Source organism: Larus michahellis, chromosome 7, assembly GCF_964199755.1.
Source record: "Larus michahellis chromosome 7, bLarMic1.1, whole genome shotgun sequence".
In the NCBI taxonomy this organism is placed as follows: Eukaryota; Metazoa; Chordata; class Aves; order Charadriiformes; family Laridae; genus Larus; species Larus michahellis.
Window position 1 is genome coordinate 4029932 of NC_133902.1, and position 24724 is coordinate 4054655.

At 64.2% G+C, this 24724-nt stretch overlaps 2 protein-coding genes across 3 annotated transcripts in view; one reads left to right on the top strand and one right to left on the bottom strand.

Moving 5' to 3' along the window:
- Nucleotides 1–1689: 1689 nt before the first annotated feature.
- HIC1 (HIC ZBTB transcriptional repressor 1) lies at nucleotides 1690–6427 on the top strand. Its single transcript, XM_074593605.1, has 2 exons — nucleotides 1690–2014; nucleotides 2903–6427. Exons 1-2 carry the CDS (start codon nucleotides 1963–1965, stop codon nucleotides 4846–4848), a joined length of 1998 nt encoding a protein of 665 aa, XP_074449706.1. The 5' UTR covers nucleotides 1690–1962; the 3' UTR covers nucleotides 4849–6427.
- Nucleotides 6428–6735: 308 nt separating this feature from the next.
- Nucleotides 6736–24724, bottom strand: part of SMG6 (SMG6 nonsense mediated mRNA decay factor) — a 117561-nt gene continuing 99572 nt past the window's right edge. The window contains exons 15-19 of one of the 2 annotated variants that reach the window (XM_074593602.1): nucleotides 22162–22308; nucleotides 14666–14819; nucleotides 11039–11250; nucleotides 10669–10750; nucleotides 6736–9013 (exon numbers count right to left, since the gene is read on the bottom strand). In XM_074593602.1, the coding sequence (XP_074449703.1) occupies nucleotides 8883–9013; nucleotides 10669–10750; nucleotides 11039–11250; nucleotides 14666–14819; nucleotides 22162–22308 (726 nt within the window). In that variant the 3' untranslated portion in view covers nucleotides 6736–8882. Of the gene's footprint in view, nucleotides 9014–10668; nucleotides 10751–11038; nucleotides 11251–14665; nucleotides 14820–22161; nucleotides 22312–24724 lie in introns of both variants that reach the window. The other variant, XM_074593601.1, reaches the window with a different exon arrangement.

Sequence of the window (24724 nt, forward strand, 5' to 3'; positions counted from 1 at the left end):
TAATAATAAAAAAAAAATAAAGGGGGCGGGAGGCGGGGTTTGGGGGGGGGGGGGGGAAATTAGTGCCCGGGGAGTTGGGATTAAACCACGGCTCTGTAAAGAGGAGTCGCCCGCATCCTGCTCCCAGGATCCCGATGCTCCTTGTGGGCGCGAGCCCAGGATGGGGAGCGGGGAGGGGGATTTCTGAGCCGGTGCCTGGGATGTGCCCACCTCAGGGTCCCCACGGGCAGTGCCATCCCGTCCTGATCCCTGAGTGGGGGTGTCCCCGCAGTGAGCTGGGGTGCCTTGGATCCGATGGGAATCCAAGGACGAGCTCCAGGCGAGCGATGCTGAGCCTGGAGGGTCATGGCTACCAGCGCCATCCATCCTCCTTGCCAGCACCCAACTTCTTCGAAATTCAGGGCTGGCCAAACCTTGTCCCGGGGGCTGGGGACGGTGGCCGGGACCCTCGCAGCGACGTCCCGGCCACCGTCCCCAGCCCCCGGGACCCCACGCCGTCTCCCACGCACCAAGGGACCAGGTTTATGGGGTGAAACCCTGAGAACATCCAGGGTGGCCCCAGCCAGGAGGGACAGCCAACACTCGGGGTGCCTTACTCAAGTCTGGGGGTGCCAATGGGACATCCCCCCCCCCCCCCCAGGATTAGTGGCTGTCCCGGAGGTGCCCATCACGCTTTGCTATCTACGAGGAGGTTGTGCAAGAGGCTGCGGCCGTGAGAAAGGAGAAGCGAAAGTGTGAAGCGAGAGGCGGCTCACCCCCCCCACACACACTCCCCGCGCCAAGGGGGGGCACCCCAGGGTGCACTCCCCCAGCCCTGCAGCCTTTTCGGGGGGGGGGGGGGCGGCTGGAGGGATGAAGCGAGGGGGAAAACGTGGCGCTGCCTCCCCCTCCTCCTTCTCCTCCTCCTCCCAAACCACCGCAAGCCCCCGGCCCACCCCGAGCAGCCGCCACCGCACATCTGGGCGCCAGGGCTGCGTGCCCCCCCCCCCCCCCCCCCCGCTTTCTGCCCTCCCCCACCAGCAGCAAATTAGGGCCGGCTGCCTTCCCCCCCCCCCCCCCCTCCAAAATAACCCTTCCCCACATCACCTGCACCAATTAGGGTCCACCCTAATCACCCTGCGCACCCACTCCAGCTCTCCCACCCCACTGGGTGCTAAACCCCCCCCCCCCCCCCGCCACTTCCACGTGTGTCAGCACCCTCGTGTGGGGCAGCAAACACAGCAGGAACGTCCCCCCCCGCCCCCAGGGAGACTTTTACCCTTCCCCACCGCCCGCCCCGTCGGGTCCCACCGCGCACCTGCGCGGGGAGGAGTCGCCTCCGGTAAGCGGCGGGGGTGGAGCGCACCGGGAGCCGCTAGATGGCGCCCTGCGAACGGTACCGGGGGGGGGACACACATCGGCTTTTGCCCCGGGGCCACCGAGGGGGGGGGGGGCGGGAGCCTCCCGCCCCCCCCCCCCCCGGTGGCCCCGGGGCAAAAGCCAATGTCTAGAGGATGGTGACCCCCGAGGGGGCGGCGGGGTCGGGGCGGGAGGAGACCGGGAGGGGGGGAAAAAACCGGCCTCGGTGAAGGAGGAGGAGACCGGGATGGGGAGCGAGAGGGGAGGGGAGAAGCGAGGGGGGGGGGGGGGGGGGTTGTCGGTGCCCCGCCCGGGGATGGGAGGAGGAAAACCTCCCGCCGTCCCTTTAACAGCCAGCGGCGCTGACTCGGAGTTCAGGCCGGGGTCAGGGGGAGTTCGCAGCCCGGGTTTCACCTCCGAGCTGGCGGCGTCGGGAACCCCGAGGAACCGCCGCCGCCGCTGCTTCTTCTTCATCATCTTCCACCTCTTCCTCCTCCTCCTCCTCCTCCTCCTCCCGTTCCGTAGGACCGGCCGGGAGCGCGGGGTATGGAGGAGCAGCAGCAGCAGAGGAGGAGGAGGGTGGAAGGCAACAGCAACCGGCGGCGGCCCCCCCGGGGCTGAGCCATGAGAGTTCACCGAGACCTCGGCTGGTTGGCGGAGGCCACCGGGCGCCCAGGTAAACCGTAAACCGGAGGGTTTGGGGGAGGGGGGCGGGAAGGGGACACCCCCAAAACCATTATAAATAGGGGGGGGGGAAAAAAAACACCCAAAAAGCGGCTCCGCGGGCGCTTGGCTTTACCCACCTGGGCGGCGGGGGGGGACCGGCAGCGGAGCGGAGGCGGGGAGGGGAGGTCCCGCTCCCCCCCCCCACCCCTCGCTTTTCCCCGGCCGTCCCCCCGGCTCACCTCGCCGGGGGGGACGGGGATATAGGGGGGAGAGGAAACGGGGGCGGGGGGCGGCGGGGGGGGGTGCCGACCGGCCGGCCGCCTCCCGGGACCGGGGCGCATAAGAACCGGGGAGGCGCGGCGGGGAGCCGGGGCAGCGGCGCTGCGCAGGTAACGGCGGGCGGCGGCCCCGGGGGGGGCGGACGGGTGGGGGGCACCGGTCCGGTTCCCCCCCCCCCGCCCCTCCTTCCCAATCCCCTTTTCCCTCCGCTTCCCTGCGGCAGGTGGGCGCGGGGGTGCCGGGACGCTGGCGGGGCCGGGGCGCGGCGCTGGCGGCGGCGGCGGGTGATGTCACTTTCTCCAAAAGCCTCCGGGGCTTTTCAACACCCCCCCCCCCCCCCCCCCCCCCAACCCCAACACACCTCCCACCCCCCCCCCCCCGGCCCGCCGAGAAACGAGCCCCCATATAAGCGGTGGCACCGTCCAGGCAGCTGTGCAGAGCGGCCGGGACGTGGCGGCGTGCGGGGCTGGGGGCTCGGAGCCCCGATACCCCCCGACATCCCACGCATGGGCTGAGCCTTCCCCCCCCGCCTTCCCGCCCCACAACGTGCGGGTCGAGCCCCTTCGCGTGTGGGGCTTGAGGGGCCGGTTGCGCCGCTGACGGGGCGGTGTGTTTGCAGGGCGGCGGGCGAGGAGCGGGATGCTGGACGCCATGGAGGTGCCGAGCCACTCGCGGCAGCTGCTGCTGCAGCTGAACACGCAGCGCACCAAGGGCTTCCTGTGCGACGTGATCATCGTGGTGCAGAACGCGCTCTTCCGCGCGCACAAGAACATCCTGGCGGCCAGCAGCGCCTACCTCAAGTCGCTGGTGGTTCACGACAACCTGCTCAACCTGGACCACGAGATGGTGAGCCCCGGCATCTTTCGCCTCATCCTCGACTTCATCTACACCGGCCGCCTGGCCGAGTGCGAGCCGGGTGGCGAGCAGAGCCTGGGCGCCGTGCTGGCCGCCGCCAGCTACCTCCAGATCCCCGGCTTGGTGGCCCTTTGCAAGAAGAAGCTGAAACGCAGCGGCAAGTACTGCCACCTCCGCGGGGGCTACGCGCCCTACAAGCTGGGCCGGGGGCTGCGCGCCGCCACGCCGGTCATCCAGGCCTGCTACTCGGGGACGCCGCGGCCGGTGGACCTGCCGCCCGTGGAGCCGGCGGCGCCGCTGAACACGCAGTGCGGGGAGCTGTACGCCTCGGCCGCCCAGGGCGCCCCGCTGCACCCCCACGGGCTGTGCCCCCCCGAGCGCCACTGCTCACCGCCCTGCGGCCTCGACCTCTCCAAGAAGAGCCCCACCGGCCCCTCTGCACAGCTCCTGCCCACCGACCGCCTGCTGCCCGGCGAGCCCCGCGAGCCCTCGTTGCCCCCACGGCACGACAGCCCCCCCGTCAGCGCCGGCCTCCTGGCCGGCCACCCCGCCGCCTACAAGGACTCCCCGCCAGGGGGTGAGCCGGGGGGGCACCCCCACGCCCCCGACCCCTTCCGCAGCACGCCGCCCTGTCCCGAGCCCCCCCTGCCCCGCGCCGACGGGCGCGAGCTGATGTACCGCTGGATGAAGCACGAGCCCCTGGGCCCCTACCTGGACGAGGGGGAGGCGGAGAAAGAGCTGGAGCGGGAGGAAAAGGCCGAGTCGCCCCCCGCGGCGCCGCAGCCTCGTTACCCCAGCGTGGAGAGCAACGACCTGGAGCCCGATAACAGCACGAGCGAGGAGACGGGCAGCAGCGAGGGCCCCTCGCCCGGCGACGCGCTGGACCGCTACTGCAACCACCTGGGCTACGAGCCAGAGAGCCTGGGCGACAACCTGTACGTCTGCATCCCCTGCGGCAAGGGCTTCCCCAGCTCCGAGCAGCTCAACGCCCATGTGGAGGCCCACAACGAAGAGGAGCTCTATCACAAGGCGGCGGCCGAGCAGGCCGTGCCCTTCCTGGACAAGGGTGGCCCGGGGCTGGGTGACATCTTGCGGCCCTACCGCTGCTCCTCCTGCGACAAGTCCTACAAGGACCCGGCCACGCTGCGGCAGCACGAGAAGACGCACTGGCTGACGCGCCCTTACCCCTGCACCATCTGCGGCAAGAAGTTCACGCAGCGCGGCACCATGACCCGCCACATGCGCAGCCACCTCGGCCTCAAGCCCTTCGCCTGCGACGCCTGCGGGATGCGCTTCACCCGCCAGTACCGCCTGACCGAGCACATGCGCATCCACTCGGGGGAGAAGCCCTACGAGTGCCAGGTGTGCGGCGGGAAGTTCGCCCAGCAACGCAACCTCATCAGCCACATGAAGATGCACGCCGCCGGCCCCGACGGCAAAGCCAAGCTGGACTTCCCCGACAGCGTCTACGCCATGGCCCGCCTCACCGCCGACCAGCTGGGGCTCAAGCAGGAGAAGGCGGCCGAGCTGCTCACCCACACCTCGCACTTCCTCAGCGACCCCAAGGCCATGGAGAGCCTCTACCCGCTGGCCAAGTTCACGGCTGAGCACCTGGGGCTGAGCCAGGACAAGGCGGCCGAGGTGCTGGCGCAGGCTCCGCACCTCCACGCCGAGGCCGCCCGGACCATAGAGCGATACTCGCCCCCCTAGCGCTGGCCCGGCCGGGGGGCTTGGGCGGCCCACCGGGCTCCCCTCGCTGCCCTGTGCGGAGCTGGGGGTGTGGGGGCGGTGAGAGGCGGTGGGCGCTTGTCCCCCCGAGCGCTGCCGAAGGCCCCGGAGAACTCGCTCGTAGCGGAAGGTCCCATGAGAGCTGCCCGGGGACGGCTGGACGGCGCGTCCCGCGACGAGCGCCCCGGCTCGCCCCGGAGAAGCCGATTAAATTCAGGGACTGACCTCGTGGCGTGGTCCCCCCCCTGCTCCCCGGGGCTCCTCGCCGTGGGGGGGGCTGCTGGGCACAAGCTGTGAGGCCGGGCTGCGCCCCGAGGCTTTGGAGGACATGAGCCCGCTCCTTACCTCAGGGCCGTCCCCGGCACTGTCCCCCCGGGCAAGGGGGATGCTCTGCCATGACGGGACCCGGACTGTGCCGCCTCCACCGCCGCGGGCCTGTGAGTAGTTCGTCCGTCGCGGCCGGAGCTCCTCCGGCCTGACCGGGAGCGGCGAGCGTGGCCGTGCCAGGGCTGGGGTGGGGTGGGTGTGTGTGTGTGGTGTCACTGGCCAACCCCCCCCCCCCCACCCCGGGACCATGGCGGGAGCTCGGGGACAGACTGACGGAGGGGGACGGTGGGGTCTGAGCAGCGGGCGCGGGGCGAGGGGACGGCGGTTGGGTCCGTGCTGGGGGTGGGGGCCGGGAAATGGCGATGCTCCCCGCCCCGGAGCAAGCACTGATCCCCTCTCCCGGCCCGACCCCCCCGGTTTCGGGAGGGGGGACAGGGCCTGTCCCAGACTGAGCCCCTGGGCCCTGCCCCAGCCATCAGGGATGCCCGGGGGGTCCCTGGGTGGGGGGAGCGACCAGGGACCCCGACGGCTTTGCCCTCGGGCAGCCACTCGCCTCGATTTTTTTTATTTTTTATTTTTTTTGCCAAAGATGCCCGTCCCTAGCGTGGCCGGGCCGGGCCGGGGGGCTCATGACAAAGACAAAGCGGTCTGGTTTGTCAGCTACGGGGGGGTGGGACGGGGCCAAGGGGTAGGGGGGAGACCCAAGGGAGGCACAGGGCTGCGGTGACCCCCTCGCCGTGGGACACCCCCTGCCACCACCGCACCCCATCCCCTGACATCTTGGTGTGGGCAAAGCCCCCCCTGGCCCGGACCCCCCCGGCCCGTGCCCTGACCCCTCTGCCTGGGGCTAATGTGAAGCTTCTCCCCCCCGCCCCCATCTCCGCGCCCCCTCCTCTCCTTTGCACAAGAGGCCCCGGGGCGGCTCCAGCAGCGACTGTCCCCGACCTCGCAGCCACTGTGCCTTAGCCTGAGCTGGCCGCTCCTGCCCGGGTTGCCCCCCTCGTCCCCTCCTGCCCCCCACGGGCTACCCGGGTCCCCCCGGGGGTCCCCAAGGCAGGCAGCGTCCCTGGGGAGCCGCCGTGGGGCGAGCGGCTGCCGCAGCAGCACCCAAAGCACAGCTGGGGTCCGCCAGCCCCCTCTGTATCACGTCCGATTTGTACACGGGCTCCTCGCCCTTATTTTTTTTTTTTTTCTATAGTCGAAACCGAATGAGCAATAAAGTGACATTAACACGCGTGGCCTCGCGTCCTTCTCTGGGTGGGGGGGAGGACACACACGCACACGACCGGTGCGGGGTTTGGTGCTGAGTGGGGCTGGGAGATGATCCCGGGGGTGCGGAGCTGCCGGGAGGGGAGCGGGGGGCTCCGCCGTGCGTCTGGTGTGCCCAGAGCCCCCTTGGTTGGGTGTGTGTGGGGGGGGAACAGCGGTGGCTGCAGGTGGGACAGAGTCACCCCTGTCCTTGTGTCCCGCTGCCGTCCCTCCCTGTGTCCGGCCCCAGCCTCGACAGCAACTCACCCGCCGAGGGCAAATGAAACAACGCGCTGCACAGACAAGTGTTTAATACTAAAAATTATTAAAAACATCTTAACAAAATAGCCCGAATGTAGCCGCCTCCCCGAGACACAGGCTCCCTGCAGGGGCTCGGGGCAGCAGCCTGGCACAGATGGCCCCGGGCACAGGGCGCTTAAGCCAGGGAGCCCCTGCTCCACTTGCCATCGTGGCCAGCTGGTCTGGTGGCAGCATGACTCAGTGTCCCACGGCATCTGTTGGGGCCACAGGTCCCTCTGAGCTGGTGGTATCCCAGGAAGGGCCTTTGTGAAGCAGCCCTGGGGTAACTCCGTTAGAAAACAAACATTTAAATACACCTGGCGTGGAGGAGAAGGCAAAGTCTGTGTGCTGCTTCCAACCAGCGGCTGCAAGCACCGAACCGCGAGGTGGGTGCCGTGGGCCCGGGTGGGCTCAGCCCTGGAGACGGCTCCGTGTGCCTACAGCAGGCGTGGGTGCCCCAAAGTCTCTGTGGCGCAGGCTCTGCCCCCCAGCACAGACCCTGCTTCGCCGGCAGCCGCCCTGCAGGGTGTCCCGAGGCCGGGGCTTTCGTCCGTCACAGGTTAGCGAGCACAACCCCTGCCCCTCTCCGTCGCGGTGCCATTGCAGCCCTGCCGCAGGTGGGTGCTGCCGGGGCTCTGACCCCGGCTTGGTCCTCGCCGGGCGGCCGGCACTGGGGGTAACACTGGGCTTCCTGATGCAGACACCGGGTCCGAACCACCCACGCAGGAAAGGAAAACGCCGGGCTCCGTCCTACTGCTTCCTCCGCTACCTTTTGACGCTTCCCTCCCACGGCTGCGGTGCCCCAGTGGGGAGCGGGGACGGTCCCGGGGTCACTCCCACCCTCCGCTCATGGGACTGGGACTTGACAGAGCTCCAGGGGCTCCGGTTCACGGGTTAATGCTCCCTCTTAAGCTTCTGTATCTGGCGTGTAACTGGGCTGGGAATGGGACACTTGATTATGGGACAATGTGGGGTGGGGGGGGCTCAGCACCAGCTCCTGGTGCGGGATGACCTGGTGACGAGGCAGCCGGGTCCCTTGTCCCCTCACGGCGAAGGGGCAACTCGAGAGGGGACCCTCCCAGCTGGGCAAGCGGTGGTGGTGGTGGTGGGGGGGTGCTGCCCTGGCTCTTTCCAGCCTTGCTCAGCCCCGCAGCCACGGGCGGAAGCTGGATCCCACATGCAAGAGGAGCCCGTGGCGATGCGAAGGACACACGGGACCTTGTGGGACAGCTGGTCCTGGGGGACTCGGAGGATTTTTGTTAACCTCGCGCCGAGTCTTTGGTTGAAAAAAGAAAAAAAAAAAAACCCAAACGTGTCTAAAGGTAACGGGGTGGGAGTGAGGGGTTTGGGGGAGGCGGGAAGGGGCAGGTACAGGCTGGGGTGGGCAGGAGAGCAGAACAGAAAGCAGCTGTGGGGGGAACTGGAGGTGTTCAAAGCCTCCTCCCCAGCAAAGCAGGCAGGGCACACACCTGAAAACTAACCTATACTGAAATCAGAAATGCAACTCGACAAGCAAACCCTGCACCCGGCAGAGGACAAGCACGTCGGCAAGCAGCAACCCCGGCGTGGGGCGGGCACGGGGTGGGGAAGGGGCTGGAGGCCTGGGGGCGCCCGGGCCACGCAGGACCGACAGGCTGGGGCAGGAGGGAACCTGCCCTTGGAGTCCACGGCCTCTCCGAGGGCCACGAGCTAGACTAAGCGATCCCAAAGTCTGCGCTGGCGTGTGCCCGGTCTCTGCCCTCCAAACCCGAAGAGCCACCGACTCGTGACTCGCGCTCTCCGCAACCAAGCAAACCAAGCAAAAGGCTGGCGATCCGGCGCGGGCTCACCCAAAGCTTCCCTAGCCAGCGGGGCTCGCCAGCTCCGCTCCGGCACTGCCCAAAGGCTGGTGGGACCCTCGACGGCCCAGCCTCCGTGTGAACCATCCACAGCAATGACCTTCCCGGCTGGTCTGCCCTCAGCTGGGGGGGGGACCCTTCGCAGCACGGCCATTCTGGGGTGGGTTGAAGACGTGGCGTTTATTGTTCGTGGTGGGCTGGCAGGCGGTGGCGGCGCGTGGTGAGGGCTGCCGCTGAAGCCCATCTCCCACCGTAACAGGCTGCGTGACTTGCTCAGGGGGTCTCAGCCCCTCCTCGGCCCCCTCAGCCCTCCTGGGCCCACTTGAGGAAGGTGGGGATGTCCCGCACCGGCACGTTGCGGGTCAACGCTTTGACTCGTAGGTTCCGGTCATCCGTCAGCAAAACCACTTCCCTGAGCAAACGGATGGGATCGTCTGCAACGAGAGAGAGAGCACGGAGTGAAGCTCGGACCTCCCCGTTCTGCCCCAGCCCTTGCACCCATCCCAAACCGCGCTGTCCCCGTGCCATGTCCCCCCCAACCTCCTTGAGTGCCGTGTCCCGGGCATGGCAGGGCCACCCGGCACCTCTCCCAGCTCCCCTCTCCCTGCCAAGGCTTTGGAGACAACGCTTCATCTTGAAGGCCACCTTCTCCCCGCGACCCTGCGCTGGCTGGGGAAGGGGGGGATTTGTGATCTCTGCCCATAGCCCCGGGGCCAGGATGGCAGGCGAGCAGCACCGGGGTCCCATGCTGCCCGCACGGGGTGGTGTGCGGCGCCGCAGGCAGGGAAGAGGAGGTCCCTCTGCCTGACCCAGGCCAGGAAGACAGCCCGCGACCCTGGCTCCAGCAGGAAGCTGGTGCTATTATTCTGGTGATCTCATTATAAGATCTAAAACCAACCCTTATTTTTTCGCGAAGTTTTTTTGGAGTCGCCACTGACACCGAGGCGTTTCTGGCTGGGGCTCAAGACAGGCAGAGAGAGTTGAAGCCTGAGAAATAACCGAAGGGATCTTGCCCCCAGATGGATGAGCTGCCCCGCACGCAAGGCGCCGGGCTGGGATGTGGGAGCCACGCTTACGTGTGTGTGAAGCAGGGGAAGCATATGGGGTATGTGTAAGCAGCTGGGTCCTGTGACCAGAGTACTGTTCCTATGAGCACAGGAAACACAGTGCCTCCGAGCCAGGACGGGAATGGAAAAAACAGAGTTTATGGGAGCCCAACATGGGCCCAGATTGGCTGCGCGGGGAGCGGCAGGACGAGGGGAAGGGGAGGGTGGCCAGGAACGCGGGCTACGGTCACGGTGTTGGGGCTGAAGATGGCGGGGCGAGCGCTCTGGCTGGCCCGCGCTGGGAAGAAGGGGAGCGAGGGCTCGTCGGGAAGGCAGGCCTGGGGCCGAAGGCTGCCGAAAGCGGGATCGGGAGGTTTTGTGCGGACACTTTAAGAAATGTGTAACAATAAACATCCTCTGCTCCGCACTGGTGACGCGCCTCCTTGTTACAAACCAGAGGCTGTCAGCTTGTCAGGCCCCATTCCCCATAATCCACATGATTTCAAAATTCAGCATCATTTGCACATAAACATTTGGTGACGGTTTCTCTGTGAATCTGACAAGTTAAGCTGCTAAGAATTCGCACTGACAAATGCGGGTTGATTTCTTGGGCAGCTGCTGATGCGATTCCCATCCCCACTGCCCTGGCAACAGCCCGGGGACTGTCTGGTCCCAGTATGTGTGGCCGGTGCCAACCGGGCTTTGGGAGCGAAAACAGCCCTCACCAGGAGGCACCGGGGCTTGCAGGGAGGAGGCTCTTTCTGGCCCTTCGTCACTGCTGCCAGCACCGTGTAACGGCCCTGTGGGCATTTATGGCGGGCTTCTCACAGGCTGGGGCATCCCCAAAGCGCGGTGAGGTGCGCATTTGGCAATGCGGTGGGAAGGACCACAGCCTGGGGCTGACCGGAGGCAGGAGGTGGCACCTTGGTGCTGAAAGCGGCAAAATGCGGGAAGGATTGGCTCCGAGGGCCATGAAAGAGAAACGAGAAGAGCCCGTGGGATGCCACAGAGAAGGGACGACGAGGATGTTGAAGATGTTCTACCTTTATTGGAGGGCATGAAATCCTTGGCCTTGTCATTGCAATAGTGGAGGCAGCAGGACAGAATCAGGTCGTCGTTGTTTCCCTGGAAGAAAAGGGCAACATTACCCCCGGCAGGGAAAAATCTGCAACCCCACCAACCTCCATTTCTGCACCGCCCTCAAGACACTCAGGGCAGCTCGGAGCCCGCATACACGCATCCCGCAGGAGCCTGCTCAGCCGCCTGCAAAGGTGGGGATGGAGCTACCCCCTGCCCAGAGCTCGCGGTCCCCAGGATCCTTAGTTTCCCCCAAGAAGACAGTGGAGAAGAGCCTCCAGCCCTCGCCAGCACTGCCTCCGTGTCCCGTCCTCCTGGGGCTGGGATGTCCCTTACCTGCTGGCCCGTGGTGTCTTCGCTGCGGAAGGAGATGGACTCCAGCTCGTTGCCTCGGCTGGTCAGAGCCCTCAAGCAGTTGTCCCGGCTCTCAAATCGCTCCTCCAGGAACTCGATGGACTTCCTGGCTCTCTCCTGCACTTGGCGGGCATAGCCTGCAGCCCGGTGCTCCATCTCCGGGCCCTTGGCCAGGCCATCCAGCTCGTTTATCACTTCAAACAGGAAGAGGAGGTACAGTCACTATGGGACAAGGTGCTCCCGTGACCTGCTGCTGGAGCACGCAAGTTGGCAAGGCCTCGGGGCCGGGGCACTGGGAGCTGGCTCAGGAAATCTGGGTTCAGCTGCCGCAGCGTCCCTGCACTCCTGGACTTGGCTGCGGGTCTGGAAAAGCTTTGCTGCCTTCCACCTCCGTGGGTCACCTGGCTCGGCCCCGGCAGCACAGGCACCTCGCCCCTGCAGCGTGCGGGTAACGCTCCCTAAGGGCACCTCCCTTTGCTCCGTGAAACGCCGGGACCACCGCTGTGCCCCCCACCCCATGCTCCTGCCTCACAACCGATGGCACCTCCGTGTGTGTCCCGGAGGTGTCGGAAAACCGCAGCCTGCTCCTCCGCCTCCGAGCACGGCGATGGCCACCAGCACCGTGCCTCCTGCCGTGCCTCGCGCCGCCGGGCTCTGCACCTCTCAGCTCTCTCTGCTTAATTATGGACACGAAAAGCTGCTGCCCTCCTACTGCTGGGCTGCAGGCGGGAACAGGGTCATGCGTGGGAGCACGCAGTTCCCACTCCGGCACTGTTTCCCGCACAAGTCCTGGCCCTATTTTCCCACCTGAAGCCACCGTCCCAAGCTCCCAGCAGGGGACACGCCTCTCCAACACCTCACCCATCTGGGTTCGCACATCTGTCCTGACACATGCTGCTCGAGACGAGCCCGAGCCTGGGATCAAGCAGATTCCCAGCCCAGATTTCGCCTTAACTGGAGCCCATCGAGCCTTAGAGCCTGCTGTACTGCTGCCAAGGGGCCGGCAACCCCAGCTGCTCCGGCCCCCCGAGCCCAGCAGAAGCCCAAGGGACCCCAGCAGAGCTCCAGGAGGGACCCACCCTCCGGCACCGGGGCTGCTGGAAGAGCTGTTCCATGGCAGAGAGCTAACGCGCGTGTGCGAGCAAGGGGAGGCCAGCGGCGAGGCCGGGCACGCAAGCGTGCGGCCAGATGCGCGCACCAGCGTCCTTGCCCGCGACCGTGCACGGGGGCTGCGTGCGCGCGAGAGAGCTGGTGTGCACGTGTGCGCGAGGCAGCCTCTGCGCGCACAGTGTGTGTGTGTATGTGTGTGTGTTTCAGCCATGGCTTCATTTCTGAAGATTGTTTCCGAGCCTGGAGCCAAGTCCTGAGTTCAAGTGGGAACTATGCATTCCTTGGGGGTTCGGGGAAGAGAGCTCGGGGTCTGAGGCCTCTCCCCAGTGCTGTGAATCACTGCCCGGGGAGCCTGCGTGATCGCTCTGTTCCATGGTGAGACTGGCACTCACTGTCTGGGTATTCAAATTAAAGCTGCATGGAGCTTTGCTCTTCGCTGGCCGGCAACTCTTCTTGCTACCGACCTGATGCTGCCATTTCCACACAATGCACGGCTGGGCCCGGGGTGGGGGGAGCCGTGCAAGAACGGAACATCAAACAGGAAAAGCTGGTATTCCCTCCCGAAATCCGCCTTCCTGCTTCCAAGCTAAACAGGCTTCAAAGGGGAGGCTTGTTTGTGCTTCTGCACCAGGCCTGGCTTCTCCATGGCGGGGTCAGCCTCAAGGAGCACGGAGCAGGTTAAAGAGCAAGAGAAACAAACCCAACGCGAAGCCGCGTGCTTAACCCCTTGCTGCATCCCCGGGAAGAGCGGGGAGGAGTGCCCGGTGCCGGCGACGGGGCACCTTCTGTCCCAGAAGCCATGGGCCCCCAGCTTAGCCTGAGGGGACAGGTTCCTCCTACCCGCACCTGGGTCTCAGCACCGACGGCTTTTCTCGGGAACGAGGGGGAATTCGACCAACCCCAGGGGGTGTTGGGCAGGGACAGGGGGTCACTGGCTTCAGGGTGCTTCAGCAGCGGCAGGGGAGGCTGATGGCAGGCAGGGGGAGAGGAGTTACTCTGTCCCCGCCGTGACGGGCTGTGCAGGGAGGCAGCAGGACAGGAGAACACCGAAGCGCCCAGTCGCTGCGGCTCCTCCTGCCCGCGGCAGGGCGGGCCAGGCCGGGCTCCTTCTGCAGGCTGAGGGCAGCAGCATCTCGGACAGGGACGGCACCGGGGTTTTCACCTTTCCTCTACCTGCTGCCCCTGTCTGGGGCTCGGATGGAGAAGCCTCACGTCAACCACAGGAGCGCACCGGGAGCCAGGGCCATGGCTCCTGGGCAGGTCCCAGCTCTCTCAGGTGTTAACACGCTCCGCAGCCCCTGGGGCTGCCCGGGCTCTGCCGGTGCTGCCGCCTTCCTTCCCTTCGCTTCCACACAAAGCCCTGGCACTGCGACGCCAAGCCACGGAGCACCTCGGCAGCTCCCCGTGCTGAGCTGGGCAGGCGGCCAACCCTGCTTCCCCCACCCAGGGGTCCTGTCCCCAGCCCCGGGAATCCCTCCTGAGCCGGTCTGTTCACCTCGCGGGGAAGGGCAGCAGCTGGACGTGGGCTCTGGGGCCGGCAGAGCTGTCTGCTGGACACCAGGGGATGAGAAGGAAGCCCCATAATGGCTTGGAGGGCAGGCACCCCCGCGTGCCGCCGGCCAGGAGATTGAGGCGCGTACACCTCGCTGCCTGGACGCTGGAGATGCCCACAGGCCAGAGCTGGCCCCCGGCTTCCCAGGGCTGCGGCTGGGATGGGGACAGGCTGTGGGCTCTGCGAGGCTCGGCCCTGCTCCTACCCCGGCCTCTCCTGCTGCCCTTGGGAATCCTCCAAATGCCAGGTTGGCACCGGGACGGGATGGGCGCCGGAGCAACACTGGCCGGAGGAACGCTACCTCCAGCCCGGAGCGTGATCAAACAATCAGAGCAAAGGCATCTAACCAAATCCTCCCGCCACCCTGGGAGACCACCCAGCAGCACAGCCGTTATCTGCCAGGGTGAGTGTTTACCAATAACGGGAACCAGCTTGCTGTTTTACTGCGAGCTTTATAAGGATAAAAAGAAGGGCTGGGCTTGAGCAGCTCTGAGACGCTGGGACACAGGCCGGCCATTTGCTCAGGCTGCCTAAGCCCCAGCTCAGCTGGGATAAGCTATCTGCTCTGATTGTTTAACAATTCCTCCTCCTTGCTCCCTCCAAAATTCCCTCCAAATCCCATTTAACACCCGCCTGCCTCTCCCAGCCCCTGGCACCCCCAAATGCACCAGGAGGAGAGGAGTTTGCTGAGCGCCGCGGGCAGAAAGCTGGTAGGGAGGGAGAAGGGTGACACGGGCCGAAGGAACGCCGGCCGTGGCCGGGATGAGACAGGGCAGGATGGATGCCAGCTCCACCTCTGCTGCCAGCCGGCCACAGCACGAAGCCGTCCAGCCCCAGACCACACAGGCACTGCGGGCACGTGAGGCAGGGAGAGAGGGAGCCGGCATGAAGGGACAGCCCACGCCAAAGGAGAGGAGAAGCCCCCGCCTCACGCCAGCCCTACTCACCGATCAGGGGCACCACCAGGATGAATTTCCTGCAGTCCAGGAGAGTTATCAAGCTGCTGAGGTGGTCGATGAAGCCATTGGTGTCTGGGACCAGGAAGACGGGTCTGATCTCCAGCTCCATCTGCCTCATTTGACTCTGGTCTTTCAGCACAGCCTAGAGGAGAAGGACATATGATGAGTAAGCAGGACGTCAGCCCTATGACCTGTGGACCCTGAGAACAGAAGATAAGCCCGGCTGGCACGCAGGCCTCTCGCAGCAAGGGCATTGTGTGAAGGTGACTGGCAGGAGGCCGCGTCCATCCCACCTGCACACCAACACCAACTCTTGCAGGTCCACAGCGCACACATGAGTGGGATGGTGAAAGCCTCCAAGAGAGCACTCTCCCAGGAGAACAACCCTGTCCAGGCTCCGGGGAGAACAACTGGGACCAGCCTTGAAAATGGAGGTGTTTTGGGAATTGTCCCATTTACGGGACTGGCAGTTGCCACGACTATCTGCACCGGTACCAAGAGACCGACCCTGACGGAAAACAGCGGGGAGAAAAGGGGGCTGGAGGGAGCGGGTTCTGGGACTGCAGGTGGAAACAGCTCAAGGTGACAACAGCCAAAATGAACCAGTTTGGGACAAACAAGTCCTGCCAACGGCATCCTAACACAGTGACCCTGAGCAGGCAGCAGGAGGGGAGGTCTGTGGGGCGGGGATGCTCGGCTGAGTATCTCACTCAGTGTCCCACCACGCTCCTGCACGTGCCTTGCCTTTTCTGCCTCCATCCAGCTGGGAAACCAGGTGGGTTCCAGCCCTGGAAACCCACAGCACTGTCCTTGGCTGAGCCCTTTGCGCCTGCTGGAGACCAGAGGTGCTCACACATACGTGGGAAGGGTCTGCTGGGTCTTACTAGCAACCCTGTGGGGTTGCACCTGGACCTCCGGACAATGCCAGTTGCCAAAATGGAACCCGAGAGCTCACATATTACTTTCGACGCTATCGAAGGACTGGGGCTCTTTAGTAAGTCACAGGCTTAAAAAACTCAGGATGCTATTCTAGTGCTTCCTCTGCTTAAAAATAGCTTCCCTGGACTCACTGATGTTTGTTGCCTCTAATAGGAACCGGTCACCCACGGAGCACAGCAGCACTGCTGTGGAACACATCCACCATGGAAACCCTTGTGAGACCGGGCTCGCACCCACAAGATGCGCCCCGGGGACAGGAGGCGACCACTGACCCTGTTCTGCCCAACGTTACGGGGAGCTCCCCCTGCCTGGGGTGAGGAGCCGAACCCTGCCGCAGTCATGCCAAAGCCTCGGAGGCACCCTGGAACGCCGAGCTGCACGGGCCAGCAGTGGCCATGGAAAAGAAGTAGTTTTTAATCCATTTCCAAGTGTTGTCATCTGGCTTTAAATCAAGGCGGCTTGATGCTGCCACCTCCCACAAGTGTCTCCAGGCAAGGCAGCAACCATAACCTCACCACGTGCCTCCCACCCGCCTCCTGGCAGCATCGATCCGGGGGGGCCGAAGCTCCTCCGTCGACCCCGAGGGGAGATGGGCAGAGCGGGGAGGGCGCCAGGTCCCATCTGCTGCATGGCAGCACTGAGCTGGCACGAGAGCGCGAGGACGCGCGGCCCCGCATCCCGCAGGGACAGCTACAATGGCACCAGCATCCCTGTACAGCCAGCCACATGCTGGGTGCCACCGCTGCCTGCGCTCTGCCTCCCCCCAAGGAGGTGCAGGCGCTCCCCGGCGGCACAGGGACCCACTGTTGGCAAACCCGGCACCTCCTCGCTGTGAGGAGAGAGGGACTTGGGGTTTCTGCCCGGGGTCTGAGGGTGCAGGAGGAGATGCTCGTCCCTGGGAGGCACCAGGCCCTGCTGAGCTCCACCTGCCATGGGGAGACGCAGAAGGGCGCCGCTGGCCGACACAGAGACCCAGAGCGAAGCAGCACGCCCCTTGTGTGGTGGCCAAAGGGGCCGATGGCCCCGAACTTGCAGGAAGAGGGGGGTGAAACCATGTGGCCTCCGACGGGTGACGACAGTCCTATGCGACCAAGGGCTGGTGGCAGGAGGGGACCCACACCTGCACCCCGATACGGCTCCCTAACCTCAGGGCTTGTCCTGGTCCGTGCAGGTGACCTCAGGAGCTCAGCGTGAGTGGGAAGCTCACCTACCCCTCCGGCCGAGGGGCGCGGGGGTGACGGCGGGCGGGGGCAGTACCCTCGTGTGTGGCATTTGCCCCAGCGGCTTTCGCAGGCCGTACCCGGCCGATTCCTGGCAGCCTCGAGCGACGCTTGTGCCGGCCGTCACGTCCCATTCCGCTCGCCGGGCCGCCCGGTGAGAGAAGGACACAGGATGCGCCGGGAGTGAAAGAGCGAGGTCGGCGGGGAGCGTGCCAAGTCCCCGCGCACAGCTCCGGGCCGCTCGGGGAGCCAGAGGGAAACTCGCCTTTGCAGAGTTCAGAGGCCGGCAGCGAGATTTATTTTTGTTTGTGTGAGTAAAAGGCTGCAGAAGCCTCCGGCCAAGGGGTTTCGGGGGGGAGAGGAGTGGCCTGTGATTCATGCGGACGCTGGCTGGCCTCGGGCCAGAGATGAAAGGGAGCCCATGTGCGGGGAACCGGGGAGGCGAGCGCCGCATTAACCCTTCTGCCGATCCATGGGGCACGGTCCCGTGGGGAGGAAGGAGAGCGTGGGGATGCGAATTGGGATGCCTGTGTCTGAAGCCCAGCTTCCGCGCCGCTGCCACTGCCAGAAACGAGCTGCTGGTCGCACTGTGCCTCAGTTTCCCCGTTGTGAGGACAGGGAGATGGTGGCCAGCGTGCCCTGTGGGGAGGTGGGGTTTGGAGAAGACCTTGGGCAGAGTGGCACGGTTAAAACAGCGGTGGTATAGCTTCACCCTGGCCCAAGCGCTTTAGGATGGACGAATTTTAGCCTTGACTTAACGGGGTTAAACACACCGCACGGCTCGATGGCTGAGCGACCCTGCAGTGCTAGACGAGGCAGGGGACCTCTGAGGTTGGGGGGAGTCCCTGCTCCACCCGGGACCAGGCAGCTCCCCTTTTCCTGCCTCCTGCACCCACACGTTGCGGCCGTCCGAGCTGCTCCCACCTGCAGCCCCCCTGCCCGTCCCGCTGCTCCGGCCATGGGGGCTTCTCCCAGGAGCTGGGCCGGAGCCGGAGGTGGCTCCCCCGGCTGCCCCAGCTGGTGGCAGCACTGAGATCAGACACTCCTGCACACACAGTCCCAAATTCCCAGCTCATCCATCAGCTGGGATCACCTGGGGGATTCCCCGGAAGCCGCTGCCCGGCTGAGGGCTTCCAGTGTGGACAGGGGACCGGTCCCCCGAGAGCCATGCCACCGGGCACTACTTTCTGCAGAGTGCGAGGGGAGACCTGAGGGTCTCCACCACAAGGGCAGAAGAGGAGGGGGCTCCCCATCGGCCCCCCCCCGAGGCTCCGCACACGGATCCCAGAGCTCCTCTGCCCACGCTGCCAGGCTGGCGGCGAGGCCTGGAGCCGAAAGCTGGCAGAGACAAGTGCCCCTCTGCCTTTGGGATGGGTTGCACGGGGTCACAGCGCTCTGCCAGGTCGGATGGGCCGTCACCATCCTGCCACCACCTCTCCTGCCCCGACCCGCTCTCCAACCGCGGCGAAACCCGGCGCCGCTGCCCCTTCCAGCCCCGCGCGCTCCGCGGGGATCGGAGTCGGATTTTCCAGGGCCGAGAACAATGCCTCTCTAGTCTCTGCTCGAGGAGCTTCCTCCTCCCAAGGTTCGTCTCCAAGCGTCTTCCTCGGGAGTAAACGTGCCCCGTGCCTGGTAGCAAACCGGGGCCGCCGCCGTGGCGGAGCCGCCATGGGTGGGTGTGCGTCTTCCGCAGCCAGCAGGCACCCGCTCCCAGGCAGGTGCGTGTCGGCGCGTGTGCACCCGCGGCATTGTTCCTGCGCGCCGAGGAGAGCGTGAATGGGATACGGCTATATTTAGCCACTTACTCACACTACCGCCACAAAGGAGCGGCTGCATCTTAAGGGGGCGGCCGTTCCGTGGGCTCAGAAGGGACAGGAGAGCGGCTATTTTGGGAAGACATGTCATAATTGGCCGCCCCGGTTAAGCTGCTTCTGTAATGCTGAGCAAAACAATAGCAGCATCCAGAGGAAGAGCCTGTTATGTTTCAGGTGGGATGTTTTCAACCGGTCAGGAAACTCGACCGCTCCCAGCGCACAGCGGCGGCACAAAGGACAGGGGACGCTGAACAGCATGGACCAAGGGCCTGGCCAAGCAGCGGGGGCGGCTGGGAGCGCGGCGGGACCCGGCGCTGGCTGGGGACACAGCCCTGCCGGAGAACGCTGCCTGCCCTGCCAGTGCCACTGCCACCTCCCTCTTGTCCACCTGCCTGCCCGGCCTCGCGCCCCTCCAAATATACAGGCAGCAGCCAGGTACGTGCCTGGTCTCCCACCTCACCCTGACGCATCGCTGCTGTCACCAGCCTGTGACATGGCTCCGTCCCAGCCTGGGCAAGTGGTGAGGATGGAGGCAGGCCGGCAGCGGAGCCAGGGAGCAGCAGCCAACCCATAACCCATGGCCAGGCAGCAAAGGGCTGCCTCCTCGCAACCAGGGCTGCCCAGGGACGCAAGAGACTACGACTTAACGCTGCTCTGGCCCATCTGTCCCCACTCTGAGTGATGGTTTTGGGGTCCAAGCTCGTGGAGGGGAACGGCGCTGAGCTCTCCTGTTCCCTCTGCAGCTGGTGCTGGCCAAGGGCCACCCCCGTTTGCCATTTACCCTGCCTGGACCCACGCTCCCCCAGCAGCTCGCGCCACCCCGCCAGGGCAGGGACCGACGCAGCACAGTGAAGCCCAAATCCCCCTGGAGCTATAAATGTCACCCCAGCGCTGGTTGTGGTTTGGGAGCTGCCATGAGGACGCACAGGGCCGCCCTGCCGGCTGAGGCAGCGCAGGGAAGTGAACTTGGGACAAGCATCGGGTGGATGATCTCCATCGGCAGCAGAGCGGGGCTGCAAGAGGCGGGGAGCCCGGCAGAGGCAGGGACAGTGCAAGAAAACCTGCCGGGGAGAAGGCAGTGAATTTAGCCGCGAGAAGCACAACCCTGCAAGTCCCAGGTGAGGCCATGACACTGCGCTCCCCTTGGGCACAGAAAGAAAACGGATGGCCAAGAGATGAAGGCTGTGCCCCGCACAAACCCTGCTTTGACCCTGGGTCCCCGCAAACGCCATCACAGACTCTAAGGGAGGCAGCCGCAGCACCTGGGCTCTCCGGACCCGAGTCCCCGCACCCTGGCACAGCCACACAGCCGTGCGTGGGCAGCTGAGGCTCTCAGCTGTGCTGAGGCAGGAGCCGCATCTGCTGGATTCAGGTGAATACGTGGACGCTGTGGCTTGTCCCCAGGATAATGAAAGGGGGACTCAGAGAGCAGCCGACGCGTGAACTCCCTAGGCGAGCACTGAACAAGAGAAACGGGCTGTAACGGGGAAGGCAGAAGATCCCCAGGTCCCAGGAAACACAAAACCTCTTGAGAAGATCAGAAAGGTCAAGGACATCAGGCCGAGAGGGGGGAAAGCGGAGGGGGTGGATGCCGAGCTGGCTCCGACCTGTGTTCCCCAGGCAGCGCTTTCCACCCCAGCTCCTCCGGCTCCGGCTGCGTGGTCAGTACCAGGGCAGGGAGAGGATCGGGGCCCGCACACATGTTCTGCTCCAGGCTGTTCCCAGCTAGCTACAGGCTGGATGACTTTACCGAAGCCCCAAGGACTTCTCCTCCACCCCGCGCCTTCAGACTCCAACTGCACCTCAGCTCTCAGCTGTGCAGCCCCTGAAGCTGCCCACACCCTCATTTTGACCTCTCTCCGCCTGCGAGCATCAGCCCCAGCACGGCCGGGGAGGAAGGGAGGAGCACGCCGGGGGGAGAAAGCCCCTGACAACATCAGGCAGCCCCCACTCTCCCCGCAGAATGGGCAGCGGCCATCCCGGGGGGGCCCCGCTGCAGCTGGGCTAATCGCCGGGGCCGGGATCTGCCGCACGCTGCCCTCCCCGAACATGTGCAGTTCCTGTTTGCTGTGTCTGTACAAGGCAGTGGGAAGTGGGGAATTTACTTACACCTCCCGCTTAACAACCCTGGGAGGCTGGAAGGCTTCAGGCCGCTTTAATTTACAGCCCATCTCTCCAATCTCTCACTCGTTCGCTGCCGCTTTCTTCCTCCTTGTATTAATGTGACCCAGGTACCTGCCAACAATAATGGACTCGCTTGCGGGGGCGGCCCCTCCCTCCCGGCGCAACTTCTACCTTCTTCGCCTTGGTATGAATTGCTCCAAATTCAAATGAAAAGAAGGAAAAAAAAAACAAAAAAAGAAGGAAAAAGAAAAAAGAAAAAAAAAAAAAAGAAAAAAGGCGAAATCTGAAAGGTTGGGGTGGGTTTGGAAAAGCGAAGCGCAGTGGTTCTGGGCCCGGCGCCAGTAGCCGGAGGGTACACATGTGCACGCTCTCCCAGTAGGGCCTTCAGCAGCCCTGTTTTACAACCACCTCGGCACACACTGCAGAGTTCACGCATATGGCCAGACAGATGTGTCTGGCTTACGTTCAAGGCTGGAAAATGAAGAATTATGGAAGTGAAGGGCCCTGGGCATTAGAGAGGGCGGAGGTGAGGGGGAGGGGAGCCAGGGAGAATTTTTCCTCTGCTGAGAAATCCTCATCTGGGCTGCGAGGCTGGAGGAAGAGGGGTTGCGAGCGGCGAGGCAGCCAACAGCCATGCATGTGAGATTGCTCTTAAAGCGACAGCGTGCACCGCCAGGCGTCTGCTCCCACTCCAACCAGTTTACTTCACCAGCTCCCACTGGGAAACATGCTCGGATCAGGCCAGGATCACCTGTATCCCGCCTGTTTGTCCCCATAACGATGGCAACGCTTTGCAAGCAGCGCTCTGGCTGCAGCAGCCGTTCGCAGGCTATTTTTCCTGCCGCTGGCTCCTAACATGAACTCGGCCGTTCGCGTCCCACCCTCTCCCCTGTCTGCCTGTGCCCCGCTGCACAGAAAAGCTCGTTTCTTGCTGCACCCGCTGCCATGGAGGCCCTGCCGCGGGCCGGGGGACAGGCACTGCCTTACAGCCACCAGTTAAGGCGCTCCCCTCTCAGGGCTCCTGGGTGTGCTGGCAGCTCCATGGAGAAGCCGTGTCTGGCTTCACGAGGGTCCCAGGAGTCCCCGAAACATTCATCTCAGGGCCTGGGAGGGCAGATTTAACCCTGGGTGGGGGACAGCAACACCGATTTGGCCCTTCCACCGCAGGCAAAGTTAAGCTTGCTGCTGGGTTTCACAGAAGCAGCACAGGGCACCTACACACGGGAAGCTCAAGGTGCTACGGGACATCCCGAGAGGCCGCTGGTCCTGATGCGTGGCAGGGAAATGGCTGAGCACCATCGGCACGGTGAGGCAGGGTCAGCCCGTGTTCAAAATCAAAGCAGCTCCTCAGCCAGCTCGGGCGCTGCAGCCGCACAGCCCGTCGTACCTGAATCTTGTCTTGACGACGCTGCTGCTCAGCCACTTTCCTGGCCAGGGCTTGCTTCTTGGCTCTGAGCTCCTTGATGTCCATCTCTCCCCCGCTGCCTTCAGCTTCAGAATCATCTTCAAATGCCTCAATCCTCACATCATCCTCCTTCTTCCGGGAAATGCAGAAAGTGGGGGGGAAAAAAAAAAAAAGGAGAGAAATCATGGTAAGGGATGCTGGTGGCAGGGACCGCGCTCGTTCTGCTCTCCCCCTTCGAGAAGACAAACCCCCGCCAGGCACGGTCCACCACCGCTTGCTGATGAGCAACTATTTCTAAACATCCAAAAGAAACAAGCAAAATAAATAAATAGTCAACATCCAGGAAATGACAAGGTGAGACAGGAGGCAGTGGGGCAGGGAAGGGGCAGCCCTGCTCAAAGCTCTGTTCTAAAATCAAACCCTCTTCCTCACCTTGGAAAACTCTTCCCACAGCCTTGGGTGAGTCCCTGATGTTTTACAGGCTTCAGTTCTGTAAAACCAGGGTATTTCCCTGTCTCTCTGCTTTGCCCAGCTGTTAAGGCTGCACATCCCTCGGAGCAAATGCTCTTTCTCCCCACCTGCCTGCTCCGGGGCTGTACAGCGCTGCTCTAACGCCGCTCCCTCAGCCGAGGCAAGGCACACGAGCTGATCATCTTGCCAGGGAACTCGGATCCATGAACCAAAGAGCCGTTCTCCTCTGATTTGATCTCTGAGTAGGCCAGAGAGATTCCTGCACCCACCCCAAAACTTCCAGCTGGGCTGGAACAGATGTTTTAGAAGGAGACGTTCAATCTTGACTTTAAAGCTCCACATGATGGAGAATCCACTGCGTCTCGAGGTCAGTCATTTCAACGGTTAATTACTTCCTCTGTTAACATTTGCATCCTACTTCTAGTCTGCCTTTGCCATGGTTCTGCTGGCCAGGAACCTTGTCTTTGCTGAACCTCCTGCCCACCCAGGCACTTTTGGACCACGTTGCATCTTCACCCTCTCCTAGAGACCCTTCCCTGGCTGACCCTCTCCACCAGGAGGTCTGCAGATCCTTCCCAGTATGCCTGAACTGGAGACCCCAGAATGAGCCGTGCTGTTCCTACCCCAGGTGAAGGCCACGCTCAAATCTCCGGGACACAGGAGGGTGGGAGGTGGTGGCTGGTGTCCAACTGGGGATCAGCCACAACCCAGTTCCCCCTCACACAGCTTTGCTGCTCTCTGCAGTGGCTCCCTGCCCAAAGGTGAGACCACAAGTCCCTGTTCCTCAACAGGAGTCCCACCAGAAGCTGCCTGCACACGTACTGCCCAGGAGCCCAGCTCTGCCACCGCTGCTGACAGTCCCCTTGTTTCACCCAGACCCCCTTGTTCCCCAATGCAGCGACCACAGGCCGTCCCAAGCCCTGCCATTACTAATCTCCCCTTCTCTGCACAAAAGCCAAGGGTCGTGACGGGGCTGGGACGAGTTCTCAGGTGGCACCTGGGCAGAAAGACCTGCTCTGAGCCCCCAGAGGGCTGCGGGGGACGGATCCTGCACACCAGGATGCCCCGGAGGGATAACAGCATCGCTACGCTCCCTGCCCCGTGCAGGCCGCTGTGGCATGTGTCAGCAGGAGGGACTTGGGCAGGAGCTCGCGGTCTTAATTTAGAACAACCCCAGCACTGCAGAGTCGTGTACTCAATCATTTCACCCGGACCGCACGCCCGCCTGGCCACACAACCACGTACTCTCTGCTCCTTGTGACTTTTTAACCATGGGAAGGAGGAACACGAAGCCCTCAGGCTCACTTCCCTCTGCCAGGACAGCCTTGGACCACAGGGGATGGGGTGATGCTGCCAGAGGGTCAACCTCGGGGAAAAGCATGTGTCAGATGCAGATCTGCTGCGGTGGGTCGGGATCTGCTTGCCCAGCCTGGCAGTGGTCACGCTGGCGAGCTGGAAGCCCAAGGAGGAAGCTCCAGGGTTGCGCAACGAGCTCACACAGAGGTTCCCACAGCTGAGCAGAGACTGTGGGGATGGGGCAGGAGGGAGTTATCCTCCATACTGTGTTTGTTCATAGGAGAAATTGGAGGGACTGACCCAACAAGAGGAGTGCTCCAGAGAACAGAACCGTCCCTGTCGTGACACTGGCTAGAACCTGAAGAACCCCCCCCCGTATCACAAGCCTTTGGTGGTGTCAGCTTGAAAACCTCCTGCATGTTCTCTAGAAGAAGACAAAGGTCCTGGTCTCCCACCTTTTAGAGACATCTCTTGCTGCCTGGGGTTTTGCTTTGAGATCCGGGGCAAAAAAATCACCTAAAATCTGTCCCCTGCTCAGCCAGAGCCAGCTGCTGGGATGAGGAGGGTGCTGAGCACCTTCTTGCTACAGGCTCCTCCGGCTGTCAGCTCCCTGGGGCGTATGGGGACATGTGCCATGGGCCGCCCAGCGCCTGCAGAGGCGAGGTGCTGTCTCCTATGTGGGGCGATTCCCTCTCTGGCTCTGCGGCGCCCGGCCCCGGCACAGGAAGGGGACCCGGAGCTGAGCCTGGGCAGCGTCGGGGCCACCCAGCTCCCCGCT